This window comes from Haemaphysalis longicornis, unplaced genomic scaffold (assembly GCF_048455015.1).
Source record: "Haemaphysalis longicornis isolate Haplotype H1 unplaced genomic scaffold, Haemaphysalis longicornis Haplotype H1 scaffold_10, whole genome shotgun sequence".
Lineage (NCBI taxonomy): Eukaryota > Metazoa > Arthropoda > Arachnida > Ixodida > Ixodidae > Haemaphysalis > Haemaphysalis longicornis.
The window spans coordinates 109,981,912-110,000,051 of record NW_027526204.1 but is presented as its reverse complement, the minus strand read 5'-3'; the positions used below and the strand labels follow the sequence as shown (position 1 = coordinate 110,000,051).

Below are 18,140 nucleotides of genomic sequence, written 5' to 3'. Positions count from 1 at the left end.
CCTTCATGACAATGAAAGACTGGGAAAGGAGTGTTCTTTGAAGAAGCAGTATAATGAGAAGAACAAAAGTGGTCTATACCAGTACATATACGTCCGTGCGAAATTCGTTGGTTCAACACATTTTGCAGGCGAAGCAGCTAAACAGCTGCGCTGAAATTCCGCATTCGGGAGTATCGCAATCGGCCGCCAATTTTTCCAACTACTTTTAGTGCTTTCGCCTAATTAAAAAAAATTGTTATCGATGTCTCTCTGTGCACGCGTGTGTCCACAATCTATGTCCTGAGTGTTTTCTCCTTACCACTGCGTGGCAGGGCATTGCAGGAGCGACTGCGAGGACAGAGGAGAGCCGCCTTCCAGTCCGGCGAGGTTGGCGATGGCGGTGCAAGACAGGTACGCACCAGAAAGCGCAGTAACTTCCTCCATACCTTGGGCCTTCATTCGGGCTCATGACGTATACGCGATCTCGACGTCACGATATGCAATGCTATTGAAGGACTCCAAGTGGAACTAGCAGTGCCACAAAGAAGGCGTGGGATTATCGGCAGACACATCTAGCTTCGAATAGGCGAAAACAAACATCACACTGCTGAATGTGCCACGTACAGGCACTCTTCGGTTCCACCAGAAGCTGCTTCGCGGGAGTTCAGAGTCCTCCAGAAAACCAGGTTAGAACAAAAAGAAATTCACCGCCATTCCACTTTGTGAAGGGTGGTGATCAGGGGAGCTGTTTGCGCGTAGTTGGTGGGCCAGAAACTCCCGCTCAAACCGCGCCGTCGCGCCGGGGAAGCGTTAAGCTGGATTGCGAGTTGGTTTGACTGCGTAACACGCAATGTGTGAGAGCCAGCTTACAAAAACTAACCTTACGCTGATATCCTAAAGTCGGCTTCACACACAAACACAAGCGCGTTGCTGTGAAGTCCTTCTGTCAGGGGCAATTGTATGCCATTATAAATCGGAGTATCACGAGCCGAAGGGGAATAGGTCGCCGAATGGAGAGGGTGTGCCGAAGTTTGGAGGATGGGATCGGCTTTTCTCGTACTACGCACGCAAAAAAGGGGTGGGGGGAGTTTGCCTATAGCAGCTTCCCTGTAAAAAAAAAGCAAACGCAGTTCGAGCCAGCGCTGCAGTACAGTTGAACCTCGTTATAACGCACATTGATATAGCGAATTATCGGCTATAAAGAATTAAATACAAACTTTGGTTGGTCACGCTTCATTTCAATGACACTTGTTCTTTTATAACGAGAGCGAAACTGTGAGAGCCGCACGCACTATAGGATATAATGAAGAAATATTTGGCCAGTAGGCAGAGAAGACACTTGAAGAACTCCCGGCGTCCGTAACTGCAGAAGTAGAAAAGGCCCATTGGTTCGTGCACACTAGAAAACTTCATCCTGCTCAGTGCTGTACATAGCCACCAAACAAAGATCATATTCTTCCTCGAAAAAAAAAAAAATAAGAACGCAGGCCAGTTCTGTCAAACGAACTTTGTCCTGTTGTAATTTCATGTTCTCGTTCATTGAGCTTGAAATGCCACAAGGAGAAAGGTAAGGGTTACCTTGTTTATAGTAGGTTCGAAGATTACAGTAATGGGTTTTTGTATTAAGGACTTTTGCGGAGAGCCAGATTACTGATTGGTTTGAACCGATTTTTCGCTCTACTGTTACAATGAATATCGGATATAACGAACTAAATTACTGTCCCCATACTACTTCGTTATAACGAGGTTCGACTGTAGTTGTAGAAGCTCACATAAGGGAGTGAGGGGGTCACCCACTGTAGTGTTAGTGGCAGCTATAGGCGGTTCCACACTGACGTTTGGTAATGGTGCTAATGTGTGTGTAGAGGGGGGGGGGGGGATGTATAAGAGAACAGCCAGATTGCAAGCACTACAGGTTCAAAAGGGTTGAACATCTCTGAACGTCTTGGGGGGGCAGCGCAGAGCACGGGAAGGAAGTGGGCTGGACCAGCGCCGTCTAGTCTAATTCCTTACTCGCGTTTTTGTCGTTCTCGCTGCACCCCAAAAGGCTCAACTAGTGTCACTGAATAAAGGCTTTTAGAGTATCGGCACTCTTTTCTGTCATTGTTATGTGCCGCCAGGATTTTCATTGGTCGGTCGCCAGGATTTTCATTTGTTTACATATGGGCGCAGCCATTTTGTTTCCGGGCGCCTCTCTCTCTCTCTCTGCTGCGCGGACGCTAGAGCGGCCGGTCACACTTTGCCCGTCACAACCGACGGCGGTTTCGTTGGGAGAGATGGCAACACTGCAAGCCAGAAACAAAATGGCCCCCACATGCTTCCTGATGCACGAAGTGGCGGTACTCTTAAGCGTAGATTATTTAGTGACGCTGGCTCAACCGACACCATTTCATCAAAGTGTCGATTCCGCTAAATTCTTTCGGAAAGGGCAGTTTTCAAAGCACGAAGGGTGTGTGTGTGTGTGTGTGTGTGTGTGTGTGTGTGTGTGCGTGTGCGTGTGCGTGTGTGCGTGTGTGTGTGCGTGTGTGCGTGTGTGTGTGTGTGTGTGTGCGTGTGTGTGTGTGTGTGTGCGTGTGCGTGTGCGTGCGCGCGCGCGCGCGCGTGTGTGTGTGTGTGTGTGTGTGTGTGTGTGTGTGTGTGTGTGTGTGTGTGTGTGTGTGTATGTGTGTGGAGATAGGGGGTGCAGATAAGTCCAATTGAAAAAGTAATAAAGTAAGGATGATGAAAAAGCTCCAGAATTTGCAAGCATTTCTATGAACAAAACGCCCGCTCAACCCAAACAATGAAACTGAAAGCGTTTACAATCTTCATATCAGATACAGAGACGAGACGAACCCCTCTTAGCCCTCACCTTCCTTGCCCTTGCGGACGCCCACGTTAAAAGCCATATCAACGAGAAATGAATAAACAGACGTCGAGTGTTATCCCGAAATATTATTTTCAATGCAGCTCCATGAAGGCGCGGGTGGGTAACGTTCCCGAAATAATCTTTGAAAGCTTTCCAGGATTGTTTCGAAAGTATATTGAGGTGAGTAAATCCCTGCAACGCTTGTTGACAGGCAATTCCTTTCGACCGCGAAGTATAGCACAAACCACGAACGAAGATGCGACCCATATTCTCACAACGAGGCTCACCTGCAGCCAAACTAGCACTGCGGCCATGGTGGAGGCGCCATAGTGGTTGTCGTTGAAAAACTTCATTTTGAGCCTGTGGGCGCAAGAGCGGATAACTACATCCAATAGGTTTGGACCGCAAATCCTTCTTCCGCGTTCCCAGAAGAATAACCCCTTTTGTTCGTGCTAGCGTGAGTTTCACGCTGATATGGAACAAATGTTACGCGAATGAGTAGAGAGCACATGGCGGCCAGTGGATGATTCGAAAGGGCTGGGGCGAAAGGGGGTGGTGGTATTCGTTTCCTGCAAGTTTCCTCCTAACCATAGCGTTGTATCTGCTCCTTCTATGACATGTTTTATTAGATCACCACTCTCAATCTACCACCCGTAGGCAACCGTAAACAGAAATACATTACTTGAATCAAAACCTATAGCCGTCAAGATCTTCGCGCACCCGTTTCTCTCGCGCATTCATTCATTGTTCACGCATCGAGCTTCGGTCACTAGATGACACGATCACCTGCTTGCTCGTCCCTCCATTCAGAGCGTCATGCAGTTCGACAACGAGGCCTTCACCGACGATGACGGAAACACCGACGACCGGCCGGCCGACGTGTCCCCGTCGCTGTCTCCTGCTTCCGCGAGGCCCTCGCCCAGGCTACCGCCGCTTCCCAGGAAAGTCGCGGTGTCAGGTACTGCGGCGAAACAACTCATGTTTACCGCGGCGTGCAGTGTACGCCCTACTCTGAGTGAAAATTTGTCCACGCCTGCGTATGTAACGTCAAATGGTCAATCTCTCTTGCTCTTTGCCTTGGTTGCCCTTCCGCCCATAAGCTCTCTTATAAACCCCCCATTAATCGCCTCTTATGAACCACTTGATCGAATTAGTGATCAACCGCTCTCTCTCTCTCTCTCTCTCTCTCTCTCTCTCTCTCTCTCTCTCTCTCTCTCTCTCTCTCTCTCTCTGTGCGTGCGTCTGTGTGAGTGCGCTTGTGCGGGCTCACACTTGCATGCATACGAGTCGGCAAGCGCGCGGGCTAACATGCCGTGCGAATTTCAGACGCCGACCTCAGTTCCGGCAGCCAAACCCCCACTTCCATCGCCAGCTCGAAAACGGCGAGAGCCAGTAGGGAGAGGACGCGCCGAAGCCAGTTCTCGGAGGTAGGCACACTTCCTCGATGCCTGTTGGAAACGTAGAACTCAATCCATACCGTCCTCCTTGTTGCAGAGAAGAAATCACGTCATTATTCGTTGTTTTCTGGAAGCCTAAAAACATTTGCCTAAGTTTTTATAAAGAGGAGGGGGTGAACATGGAAGGAAAAGTGGAAGGCTGCGAAGGCTTCTCCGCGGACTCTGATGAAAGCCTTGTTTGTCGTGAATCTGGTATTACTCCGTGCTGTTTGGATCGCGAAAATAAAAATGACAGTGGGGCGCTCTTGACAGTGTGCCATCTGCATGGTCGCTGTGTTTAATCTTTCGCGGTAAGGTAAACGTGTGATTGTCTTTTACCTCGCAGCCTCGCCGGCCCTGGGAGCAGCGGAAGGCGACACCGTCAAGGCTTCTACCCCCAACACCTCTTCCTCGAAAGGGTCGAATTCAGGTACCAAGACCACGAGTTTTGAAATCGCGCTGAAGTGGTTACTGTTACACTTCATTGACGACAGTCTTTGTTGGCCTACCCAAACGCAGAAATTTTGGCCTGTCCGTCTGTCTGTCCGTCCGTCCGTCCGTCCGTCCGTCCGTCCGTCCGTCCGTCCGTCTGTCTGTCTGTCTGTCTGTCTGTCTGTCTGTCTGTCTGTCTGTCTGTCTGTCTGTCTGTCTGTCTGTCGCTCGATTCAGACGCCCGGCCAGAAAAACACTTGAAAAAATAAAAATGCTTGCACACGAATTATATACAGGAAATACCGTTCAAAACTCCTAAAACACGTTGTATTAGTTTTTTAGCACAGCAAATGAAGAAAGATCGCTAAAAAACGATATTGAAGAAAGGCGCGATAAAGGCAAGCGCTAAAGAGCTCGTGATTCAGCTGCGCCAAGCCCAAACAAACAAAAGGTCTTAACAGATGGCGAGCCAGTAGCGTGAACGCGGGAAAATTGAATTGGACTCAGCAAACCTCCATTGTATTCATTATAAGAGGAGTTATAGGAAAGCAGAAGAGCTTAAAGTTTGGGAAGGAAAAAACGAGAAGATGTTACGTTGCAGGGAAAGCGGGAAACTATCACCTTTAGACGGCTTTGCAGCTAAGCATATGCGTGGCATTTTTTCTGTTTGGCGCAGTTCTAGCGTTATCAGCTGATGTCATGAGGAAATGAGGCTTCCGGAATATACCAAGCCATTGACGCAGAGCTCACATAAGTCTATAGGAGTTCTTACACGCACACGCACGCACGCACACATGCACACACACGCACACGCACACATACACACACACGCACACGCATGCACACACACACGCACACGCACATCCACACACACACATTTGGTAAAACGTATTTTACTGTTTCTCGTTTAGATTATAGCGATTTTAAAAGTTCGCTTAATGCTGGGGTAATAGCCTAGTTTCTCTTCGGTGTTCCGAACATTGGCTCCCAGTTTGTGAAAAGTGTGTCTCTTTCTGTCCCTCCAACAGGGCGATGTTGACGAGGAGAGTATCGAGAAAGCCCTGAAGAAACGCCGAGAAGCGCTGTCAAGGTGGAAATCAAGCGCCTCCACCGCCCTGCGTCAGGTATTAGGGCCACTCGCATGAACTGCTGCTGTCTCTTATCTTGTGTTCAGTTATAACTCGCCCGATCAATTCAGATTGATAGCAAATGTTAACGAGGTATAGCCTCTGGTTTGCTACCCGGCGAGTGTCGGCTATCGTAATCTGGCGCTTAATCAACTGGTGAAAAGGTATACGTGGAATCGGGGTTCATTCCACTCCGGTGGCTAGGCTCCTGGCAACGTCAAAATGGCAGCCGAGGAAGTCAGAAACTTCGTTGGAGTTCGGGACTTCCTTTCAGACTTTTTTTTAAAGCCGCTGGTTTTCAAGGTTTGATCTCATTTAAACATGGCTTCGCTGGAATGTTTTCAAAAGGCTTTATAGATGTTCTTTTGGGAACAAGGGCATAGACTGTTGTATGGCTTGTTGTTTGATAAGAATCATATATATACATAATTTTTGGCGTGATCATGACATTTCGTTAGGTGTAGTCAAGAGCTGCGAGACGTAGTAGCGCATACTCTGGTTTCGCGACCATGCTCGTTAGCTTCTTTCTGACGCGGAAGCTTAGCTTTTCAACATAAAGCCAGCTAGCCTAAGAAGAAAATTCATTGTCACAATGCCTGTTGTTTTCAGTGTTTGCACTGTAGTGTTCATTAATTAGGTGAGAGAGTAAAACATGAAACAAAGTGGCGATGAGCTTGATGCTAGAGCCGTGGGCACGCGATGGTCACCGAACCACCGAGTTTACGTACCAAGCGTGACACAAAATTTGATTGCCTTTTGTTACAAGTCCGCGGAACGAGCTCAGAAGACAATGGTCGAAGAGGCGGCGGAATTTTTCACCCGAAAGTGGGCGAAGGCAGAAGATGGCGCCGATGCCGATCCCCAGTCGACGGTTGCTCAGGAAACCCGCCGTCCTTCTGTTGATGAGGGTGACGACATCGCACCGGGGGACGCACCTTCAGCAGACAGCGAAGCCGCTCGGGAAGACGACAAAGAAGGTTCTTCCATATCAAATCCATTTTTTTTACAGCGAAGCTGTCTTACGCTATATGTTCTGATCAAAACAGCGAGCGTCCATGGGGTAGCGTCGACAAAGAATCGCACGCGACGCTTCCGCAGCTAATGTCAATTTCCCTGTCACTCTCAATTATAGGTATCTTGAAAAAAAATTGTACTGAAATTGGCCGTTAAGACGACTCTATGATTACGCCGAGTTTTATTTACCTGTCTTATTTACTTATTCAATTAGTTAGGGCGCAATGATGTTGTAAACGTTGCAGAATTCCCGTCAGCTGTCAACACGGGGCCTGTCTACGGAGAATGTTTACAGAAACGACTGTAACTTTTGTTCTATCAAAACTATCCAGAAAAACATTATATCAGAATCAATTAAAAATGAATTCTAAGAAATGTATGTGTAGGTTGCCTCTATGCGATCATTATATTAAGTCGCCGTACATAACTCAATATTGTCATCCACCAGCACAGCCTCGCCGGTCTTTCATCTTCGTCGTAGTGAAAAAAGAACTATTTTTTTCAGTGTCCGCCGATTTCTCGGTTACCACGACACAATTGTAACTGTGCGCCAACATCGATGTAACGTCCCGGCGGAAATTAATCTAGGTCACATATATAGCAAGATTTCCTCCTACTTGTTCAGAAGCCTTAAGGAACGCATTTAGAACAATCGATACCAATCACGCGTGGGATAGCGGGATGAAAGGCGCTTCGCCACTGGTCGAGGTCGCGACCTAATGCTGACATTATTACTGGGATTTTTTGTTCTTAAATCAGAGATCCCTGCATTAGCGTACCGAATTAAAATCAAGGTGAGACGCCACCATCCCTCACGGCAGATCGGATCACCATTTTGCCAGTTACATCGTCCCTGGTGGCAGGCCACCCGGGGCAGCGGTAATCCGGTGGACCACAAAGGTAACAAAATGGCTGCCGACAGATGACGCTAGGTGAAGGGGGAAGACCATTAAGTGTATGTAGGCATTCAACCAGAAAATCCGGAGACAAAGAATGGACTAGCTAGCGCATCGCGATACAGGAACGGCTACACGATAATGAGAGATGCTTTCGGCCTTCTGCGGCCACAAATAAGCTGATGGTGATATCGGGGGAAGGGGGGGGGATGGCGATGATGACGAGAACTACTATGACCACGACAATAATAATAGCAATGATGAAACATCAGAGGTAACGCGATCACCAAAAGGCACTCCTACAGGAAGAGCTCTCGTAAGGAATGCACCACAGCTAACAAAATGTAAAAGGTGAAGTGTGCTTTCAAGGAGCCGTTGCTTTTTGAACACCCTCATACTGAGAAGAAAGCATGTTCGAAGCTATCACGAGTTACTTATCATCTGCTCACGTAAATAAATAAATAAATAAATAAATAAATAAATAAATAAATAAATAAATAAATAAATAAATAAATAAATAAATAAATAAATAAATAAATAAACGTTATCTTGAGTGAACTATACCGCTGGATTTCAATTATGCAGCCAACTACATCGCATCATTATGGCATGCTTCCCTTTAGCAGCAATTTTATCAAAAGGAGACCCTGGATTGAAAACGTGAGTTCTTGCATGTGCATATTTAGTTGTATGTGTAACTATCGTTTCATTTGCTTGCTCATATTTTTATGCTCACTCCCTTACTTCACTATTAAAACCAATACCGCCAAACTTTCGATAGCCAGGCAGAGAAGTTGGAGTAGGGGTTATATGCATGCATTTAATCCATTGGAAAGGATAAATTGTGTTAAAACGAAGTCGAACAATAAACGTGGTTTGCAGGTGTCACTAGAATGCTCACTGGTTTCGCGGGAGGAATACGTTGGGGGTGTTTCATTTTATAGGTTTGACATACGTGATCGCCTTTGCCCCTACTCTCTCTCTCTCTCTCTCTCTCTCTCTCTCTCTCTCTCTCTCTCTCTCTCTCTCTCTCTCTCTCTCTCTCTCTCTCTCTCTCTCTCTCTCTCTCTCTCTCTCTCTCTTTCCCCTCGTTTCTCTAATGGTGGTGCTTTAGGACAGGGGTACTTTCAGTCCACGTTCGATGTGACATCTCACCTTCAAAACTGGTTTTGATGATCATGTCCGATTCTTTACGGAACGTCCGCCGGCGCCGAGTACTTTATCGGTGTAAGCTGTAACGACGGAGTTTGCATAAAAGTTTACCTCACCCTTCGCAATAAATATCCTCTCCTCCAAATTTGTGCATGCTCTCCGCAAGTTTGTGTATGGTACGGCATTCAAAGATACTCTGGAAGTGTCCAGAGAGAGAGTACGGACAACTTTTCCCTTCTTGTCCCGGCTAATTCAGATGAAAATCTCCTCACGTCCGACGACTACCTTCCCGACGAGCAGCTTGCGTGCAAGGTTGTGAAGGCGGAGTACCAGCCACGACCTGCCAGTGAACTCGACGCCAACCTCCATTTCCCTGCTTCCAAGAAAGGTACTTTTTCTGGCTCAAACAGAGATCATTTGGGAGGGAAGCCTACATTGAAGCAATTTTCGAACAAACCTAGACTGCCTGGAAAGGTCAGAACAGAAAATACATTGAACGGTATCACGCCAGCCGTTGAGCCCAGTAAGCGTGAAGTCAACCATCTGCGCTCAACGACAACTTTTTTGAAAGCTAAGCTTTAGTGTCCTTACTGATGCCGTTGTACTACGCCAATACGCCCTGCAGAAAAGCCAACCTTCTCTGACGATGATGATGAATTATCGAGGGTGAAGTGAAAGAAGAAGAAAAAAAAAACGGTTCCTGTGTCCGGACTCGACCCTGGTTTTTCGACATGGTTGGAGCGAACGCCAGGCAGCAGGTACCGATTCGCGCCGTACACCCCAAACCCAAACGTTAGGCCTACTTAGTGCACACCCGATAGTTGCTGTGGATATTCTAGAAAAGCGATGCGTACCTCCAGAGTAGCACATACTCACAGCGTGGGATTTGCCATCCAAAGAATCCATCACGAGAAGGCTTCGCGTTCGACCATCGTCGTCTTTAGACGGAGGGGTGGGTGATTTAAAACGAATACTCGCTGGTTTTGAAGAGATACATTTGGCATTAAAAACTCAATTACAATCAAATAAAAAAAATCACGCCATATCCACGGAATGAATGATGATAAGTGGGGCGAAGCTCGAGAGGGGGAGATCATCTGTAACCGTAACTCTCCCGTGAAAGTTCGCCCATTACATCATTAAGAAAGACGTAAGACTGTGTGCGTACATTGTACAAATCAACTTTTATTTTGTTCTTTTATTTTGTTCTTGTTCGTTTGTTGTTGTTGTTGTAGGGTTCGTGAGGCTGCAAGCAAGCGCTCGTATCGGCAGGCAAACCACGATGCAGTGAGAGCTCGCGAGGCGGCTGCAAAACGCATCAAGCGAGCTCAGCCCGAAGCTGCCGACGCGCGGTTTAAGCGCGACTTTCTAGACGAGATGCTTCGGCCTCTCTTTCGCGCACGGCGGGATCCTGCCGCCCCCCTGCGCGCCCTCCGCTCCGCAGCCTTGTCAACAACCACCTCCTCCATCCGGTGACTCGTTGCAAAAGAGGAAGCGCGTCAACAGCGATTGCCTTTTATAGTGTCAGTCACGTGCGAGTGACGTCATCATGACGTCACTCACACCAGCGCCACCTGCGAGCGAGTCATCGAACTAGGCGTTCACGTAGCGCCATCTGCGAGTGAGTCATCGAACTAGGCGGTCACGTACCACGAGACACAAGGGATGGACAGATCCACGGCTTTAGGAGCTTCGCCCCTAAAATGCGACACGCTGGCGAAAAGTAAGCACTTGCGGTATAGCTCAAATTCTTATATTGTTTGAACAGAAGAGCTCAGACCAATTCACAATGAATTATTTAACGGCACCAGTATAAAATCAGACGGACAATTGGTCCAGCTGGTAGCTGTTCTTTTTGGTGGTCGAAGCGCTCACCATACAGGGACAAAGGAAGCTCCGTGTCGCCTTTCTTCTTTCGTCACTGTTTTGTGTGCGCGTTGACCGCCAAGATGAACAGTACAAAAGGCGAGGGTAGAAAGAAAAAAAATTTCTGCAGTGCATTCAAATCCTTGAGCGGTATTTAATGAGGCAAGGTTTTATTACGCTCACTTTATCAAGGCACGCTAGCTTACTTGGGTTGAGCGAAACAAATACGTGGTTTTGTCGACTGAAAGTCGAACTACCTATCAATACAGATAAATATTAATGTTCTCCTCATTTATTCTTGGCAGTGCCGATCTCGGCGAAACTCAAAGGCGAAGCCGAAGGTGATGAGAGTACCGGAAATCGTGCGAGCGGAATCGTACGTACAACTAGGAACCTTCCTCGCTTCGCGATAAACCAGATGGAACATCGCTTGGTCAACCAGGACGTGAGTCAAAACGGCAGTACAACCCTTTCTATTTCGAGACGCTTATCAGAGTGCATACGTTTCAACGCCTAGTCTAAAATTTTAATTGAACTACTAGGTAGCGGATGGTGTTGTACGAGCGCGCTAGCGGAGGGTTATTTATTTCTTCCTTCCAGACGTATGAATTATGCTTGTCCTGGACGCTTATATCTACCATCTCTTTCTTGCTATGACGTGCTATGCCATGCTAGACCACTAGCGCGAAGTCTAGCTGCGTTGACATGCTCCGTTACTTCGTATTACGCATTGTTTCGTGAACCTTTCCTACTGCATGTTATCACATTAACGGCATTTTGATTTGCTTTACTAGTTATATGCGTGCAAAGTGTTATATGAAGCGGGCAGTTTTGTTTAGGCTGTTCTGATGTTATCTCATTGTAGGAACTGGAATGGTTCGACAACCAGGGAGCTGTCGAATCGATACCAGATCCAATCGCCGATAAGCCATGCCGACTTCGAAGTGATGACGACAACTACAAAGAGTTCAAGCCGCGGTACACAAAGGTGCGAACGTTCTTTCTCTGACCATTTTGCTTCACGCTTGACTTTTCGCGTTGCGCTCAGGGCTTGGATTAGTAGACACTGGCCCGTCAGGCTCTTGAAAAAAAAAAAAAGAAACGAGAAGTAATTGTTTCTTAGGCGTTTGAATGATGAGCTTGAAGCAGGCACTTTTCAGGCTATTCGAGTGATCGAGTCACATGAATTGGAAAGCCTGAAGTGCGGGGATGTCGTGAAGACATTTGGTCTGGAAGACTTCAGGTTACACAGATATTGTTACTGCTTCTGGCCCCATGTCATGCATATGGTTGAAGGTCCCATCCTCGGGATAAGTGGTGAGCCTCAATTTTCCCGTCTGCACAGATAGCTGAACACCCTCTTAACTTTACTATCACCGCTAGAATGGTGTTTTTGTGAAATGCGATCGCGTACAACCGTCGCGCAACCATCTACTGAGAAAGGCTTCTTCAGCCAACAAACGGGAAATCAGTGTGCGTCCCTGTGTGCGTGCGTGCGTGTGTGTGCGGAATGCATTGTACAATTCTGTCATACAGACGTTGTCGCATGAAATCTTAAAAGGGAGAGACAACAAATTTTTGTCGAGTACATTTTTTTATCCCAAATGAAAGGGCATCGCTTAAAACACCTTGACACGAAACGGTTTTGCTGATAGCGCCCTAGAAATCTTGAAATCGGAATTTTTAGATCTTCCAGCCATGCGTGTCCCGCCACCAAAGATTATGCTGGCAACCATGCCAGCATACCACACTTTTGACTGCGCGTGAGATTAAAAGAGGTACTTAAAAACTCTCCCCGGTTAAAACAACAATAATGTGCAACCTTTCCTATTCCTTCATGCGGGTTTTGAGTGACCCGTTGAAATCGACGGAGTTGTTTTGACACGTAACCTAGTGTCCCGTTCAGACACTGAGTGTCGCCACCTGTCAGACTTCTGAAATTTTAGTGCAAAATTGAAATTATTGCTCCCTGTTTAATTAGAACTTCCTTGTTGTTACCCCAGTGTATAAAACACTGGCTTTCATTTGAGCTAGAGAACATGCATGCACTCCGCAAGAATCGGTTGCCTGTCCCTGTAATATATTCGGAGTGTTAGTATGAACGCTAAAGCCTTGCAGTTGTTCCTGGACAAGGAATTTTGCGTGGGAGTGGCTTGAGCGAGCCATTGGGCGCTGTCTCCACCTTCTCCGACAGGCCACGTCCTGCGTCCCGTACAGCTGCGACGGCGAGCAGGACTTGGAGCTGGAGCTGGACGTCTCCTCCCTCCGCTTCCAGCACCACCCTCTCTTCAGCGCCGAGCACGTGCTGGCCGCCCAGCTGACTGCGCTCTACGAGGCCTACGCTGCGCTCGCGCTCTCCGGAGAACCACTGTCCTGCAAGGATAAGGCGAGTTGCCGAACGTTGTGAGAACCATAGCCAGTGATGCGTGAAAGCAGCGTTTTTCACACCAGAAAAAATCTCTTTACGTCACATGGTGTTAAGAGCAAAGAAAAAAAAAAATGGCGGAGCTCGCACTAAGTCGCTCAAGGCTTGAACCGTAGCAAAGCTGGAGGATTTATTTCTATGTAAGCACTGAAGGACACACCGCCACGCATTGCATTAGGTTAGAAAGTGGTTATTTGCAAGTTTCGGCGTCGCTTTTCACTGCGATAGTAGTATTCATCGTCATATCCATCTATATCCCCGTCTTCCTCGTGCATGACTGGCGGGCCCGGATCGTTTCACATTTCTCCCAAAGTGAAACGTGTCAGCACGCGCTACAACCGGCGGCAGTCAGCTTCGCGAACTGGACGTCTGCAGCGCGAGCTGTCTTGTTCTCACCCCTTGGGACGCGGACACACGTTAACTGTTTTCTTGCTATTCTTTTGAGAGCGCCACGAGCAAGCCTGGACGACGCCGGGAGCGCCTCGTAAGGCGGGTGCTCAAGTGTGCGGTAAAAGGCGGGAGTAACTATTACCCGGGGTTCTCTGATGACGCGCCGCATTGGCCGCGAGGCCCACCACTGGAGAGGCCGGCGCTGCGATCGTTTTGACGTCACTCGTAGGATCACCGTTCCTACCTTGCTGCACAGTTGGCTTGCAGCGCGTGACACTTAGCTTAGGACGCGCGTTCTAAAGTATTTTCGTGTTAATTTCCGTCGTTTGAAGTTAATTCTCAGTGCGTCAAGCGCAGTTTGACGTCACGGGGATTTTATAACCTTATCAACTGTGGTACATACTCCGCAAACAACTTGAGCGTGGTGGCGTACGTGTGCGACCGAAGCGTAAGCAGCGGCTCGTTTCCCCGATCAACAATGTAGACTACGATGATTGCCAAGCTAAGTTTCTAGATTTCCCTTGTTTGCAACAAATGTGTAAAGCAAGAAATCATGAAGCGTTTACTGCTCGCAGAAACGCTCCGCGCACACACCGCCGTGCCTGCCCGCACGGCCGACGGAGCAGCTCGAACCGACGCAGGTCGCGGCAGCAATAACTTGTCGCCGCTTTTAACAATCACGCTAGTTGTGGAAAAGTAATTCGACAGCGGTGAATGTGGATGTTAGAATGGTGAAAAATTGTGCTTGGCAGTGTCATCAGCTGTGGTTTGAGCATCGATGCTCAAATGTCTGCCGCGATCTACGCCGACCGTCCCCGAAGGTCGGTCCCGGCACCGCCGGCCCGTTCACGCGCGGTGCGGCGAGCGGCCGAAGGATATCTGCCTGCGCGCAAGCATCGGCCGAGGCCGTGGCAGGTTCTTGATCATCGATCGCCTAAACAGACGCGGATACAAAGTTCCACATACAAGAAAGAGGGTGACAGTGAAGTGAAAAGTTGTTTAGGGACTCTCATTCGCAACTGTAACGATAGCGGCGAAGAAATATCTGCCGCGACGTTAAGCCTGACCAACATTCGATTACGTGCATCCGAAGCCGGCGGCGAGCGAGCGGTTCGAGAAGACCCTTTCGTCGCGCGCGCGCGTTGCGTTTAGGTTCACTTTGGGGGGCCCCCAACGCTCGGTTCTCCTATTTTAAAACTCCCAATTACCCGAATTCATTAACGACGTGTTTCGCCTCGTACACAGCCTCGCCTTCTGTGAGCAATCGTTAGTTTCGTTGATGCTAGAGGAAGGCAGGCTCACTGTAAACATAAAAGAGCCCACGTTACAATTATACATTCCCACGCCGAAGTCCTAATGAAAACTAAATATAGCCATGTCCAAACCCTCTCGCAGGCGTTGAAAACTAGCGTTTGCATACCATTTATACATTGCGGACAAGTTTTCGCGAAAAGTAAACATATAAGCCGTGCAGAGTACAGGCTACGGCAGTGATCGTTAATCAAATCCGGGAATAACTATGACAAACGTTGTAGGGGTAATAGGCACTGCTTAAGCCAAACTGCGCATCATAGCAGTACTTTTAAGCACGCGCGGCGAAGCAATCCGATCAACGTTCTCACGTAGTCATTCATTTACCAGGCAAGGCGAGCAGTAGGCGCGGTGAGATCACAAGTGAGCGACGCGCTTCCGTCGCTGTTACAAGGTGTTTCCTTGCACACACAGTCTCGTACATGTCACGTCGCAAGTATTTCAGAATGAATTTACAGTGTACTTTTATCGGCATTAGTTGCATCGTCCTTGGCGTTAGCTGGCTGCGTACGAGCTGTGGGGCGCGGTGGTGTCGCCGGGAAAAAGCGAGTCGCTGATTGCTCACCCGGATTATACGGGTTGCAACAACTTTTTTGGGTAATTTGCATCAAATCCACAAGGAGCGGGGGGGGGGGGGGGCACGGTGGCCACAGACACACACACACAAAAACACGCGGCCGCATACGCACAGGACATGGGTTGTAGCAGACGACAACCCGACCCGGCGTCCCACAAGTGACGTCATTCGTAGATGGCGCCACGGTATGTCCTCGGGGCCAATACATCACGGTCAGCGACAACAGCTTCGCTGTCAAAACGTAGAAAACATTTGCCAATTCTCCCAACTGAGAATCGTCGAATAAGCCGCAACGCAATACACCGAGCCCCTTTAAAGTCGCCTTCGCTAGACACACACAGGCAATGCTGTAACGACATTTTTTTCAGAAGCAATATCAGAAGCCTCATGCCAAAGTAGGAAGGCAGTATGGCGTGAAAATAACAAAATTAGCAGTGGCTTACCTCGGCTATGCCAGGATATACGTAGCGTGAGCGAAGGTTCAGCAATCCAATCCAATCCAGTCCAGTACAATCCAATCCAATCCAATCCAATCCAATCCAATCCAGTCCAGTACAATCCAATCCAATCCAATCCAGTCCAATCCAATCCAATCCAGTACAGTTCAGTCACTGCTCCTTGCTCATGCGCAGCACGGCTCTCCAGAAGCCACGCGAAACGGCTATCATCAAGCGGCTCCGGCGCAGCGTCAGACATAGCTACTGCGCAACGAAGGCACACAGCTGGGCACGCGCTGGGCGCCGGTGTGTCTGCCGCGGCTTTGACGTCACTCCTGTGGAATGCGCAGACCGGTGAATGTGCAGACCCAATTCTCTACACACCCGTACTCCAATTGGATTCAATTCAATTCAATTCAATTCGTTTTATTCACCAGATAATACTGGTTGGCTGCCTGGGCTAGAAGCTGCGGGAACAGCTTCACGGGGGCCCAGACAGCCAGTACAAGGCAGCAAAAAAAAAAAAAGATACATCAGTCAGCACTGCGCGTACAATTGGCAATTGCATGCACGTTATAGATAGGAGAAATGTAAAAACGCTACAAGCACGTATGCCATTGTAACAACAAAAAGCGACTTCAGATGAAAAAAGAAATAGCAATTGAAATGCATAAGCAAAATACACAGCCATGTACAATAGTGATGTACTACATGTACTACATATTCACAATGTACTACATATTAAACATTTTCCGTAGTTCCCTTAACGAAGGATTGCATAGTGTTCCAAATTTATTCAAAATATAGGCAGGTTATGTTGCAACATTTGATTTTTGTAGTCTGTGCGAAAACAAGGAATTTGCCAAATATCATTGTTTCGCGTGTTAGTGACTGGATTGGATTGGATTGGATTGGATTGGATTTCCAGTCCAATCCAATCCAATCCAATTTAATATAATCCAATTTGATCCAATGCAATCCAATCCAATGCTCCTCGCTCTTGCGCAGCACGGCCCTTCAGGGTCCACGCGAAACTGAACCTCGGCCAGTGTAGCTTACGCTACAATACGTCAGTAAGACCCAATGTATCCCAACAGGGCGCTTGCTATACAACAGCTGCCCCTTAAAGTCAGCGTCATCATCATACACATCTACATTGCTTGGAAGACACTTTAAGGGGAAGTGTAAGGAGTCTGATGAAGTATGAAGGCCCTTGCGCCTCTTTTTAGGGTCATTTTTGCATGCTGCAAAAGTGTGAAACGTCACCCGTTACGCGTGGACAGACGATGTCTTCGTTGAGTCCACTGAGAAACTTAAATCTAATACATTCAGATGCGTGTGTCACTGTCATTTTGCCGCATTACCTGTTTTTTCAAGAAAACGTGTTTATATCTCAGAGTCACCACACACGGGGATAAAGTGACGACTACGTTTGAACAGACAAGCAAGGCAGCGCTGCGCACACGCTTGTTTTGCATACCTCACACATGGCAGCGATTTATCAGTGCTTACTCACTATCAAAGCAAGCTGCCATTCATCAATATTTTTAGAGTGCAGCCCTTTACAGATCCGGTCCCTTCGCACTCATCACATGATGCGCAGATTACGAAAAATGGAGGGTACCCCCAATGCCCACGCTGCGGGAAATACCCGGACTTATACCACACACTTTGCACTTGCACCCAGAATACCGCCCATACTTCACGCCACCTTCGCCAAGTAGAAGTGGCTGGCCGACTCAACCGCTCAAGGCTAGTCACAGCTGACTGAACGGGCAGAGTTGGCGTTCCGCTCCATACCCGGAGCCCCGGTCTAGGGGCACCTTCTGTTGATAAAGTTATTCACATCTCTTGGTTTTGCGGTGTCCCTCGCCGTCAGCCTCGTTGTAAACGTTAGAATGAGGGGGACAACAAAGAGAGAGCGAGGAGGAAAGAAGCGAAGGAGAGTATAGCGAAAGTGTGAGGGGGAAGGAGGCGGTAAAAAAGAGGCAAGGCAGATAGAAACGAATAAATGGAGAGAAAAAATAGAAGCTAAAACGTGTTAGAGATGTACAGGGCTGAGAAATTGGAAATCAGAACGGAAAATTTCTACGATAATTCCCAGGGCAGTGCTTTGCTTTTTGAGGCTAGAGCGAAGTATTCACGAAATGAGGCGGTATGCGTGGTCTGCCGAAAAGAACAGAAACTATGCGACACATAGTGTTAGAATGCGAGGGTATCCATCCAAATCTACATGAGGGAAATATTCGG

The 18,140-nt window shown here is 48.0% G+C and overlaps 1 protein-coding gene across 1 annotated transcript in view; it reads left to right on the top strand.

The window, feature by feature from the left end:
- Positions 1-315: 315 nt before the first annotated feature.
- Cc2d2a (Coiled-coil and C2 domain containing 2A) overlaps positions 316-18,140 on the top strand; it is a 57,011-nt gene continuing 39,186 nt past the window's right edge. Inside the window, exons 1-10 of the mRNA XM_077691645.1 lie at positions 316-390; positions 3,638-3,785; positions 4,154-4,254; positions 4,610-4,693; positions 5,724-5,819; positions 6,589-6,799; positions 9,141-9,272; positions 11,056-11,195; positions 11,616-11,738; positions 12,945-13,136. Coding sequence (XP_077547771.1) covers positions 3,644-3,785; positions 4,154-4,254; positions 4,610-4,693; positions 5,724-5,819; positions 6,589-6,799; positions 9,141-9,272; positions 11,056-11,195; positions 11,616-11,738; positions 12,945-13,136 — 1,221 coding nt within the window. The 5' untranslated portion in view covers positions 316-390; positions 3,638-3,643. The remainder of the gene's footprint in view (positions 391-3,637; positions 3,786-4,153; positions 4,255-4,609; positions 4,694-5,723; positions 5,820-6,588; positions 6,800-9,140; positions 9,273-11,055; positions 11,196-11,615; positions 11,739-12,944; positions 13,137-18,140) is intronic.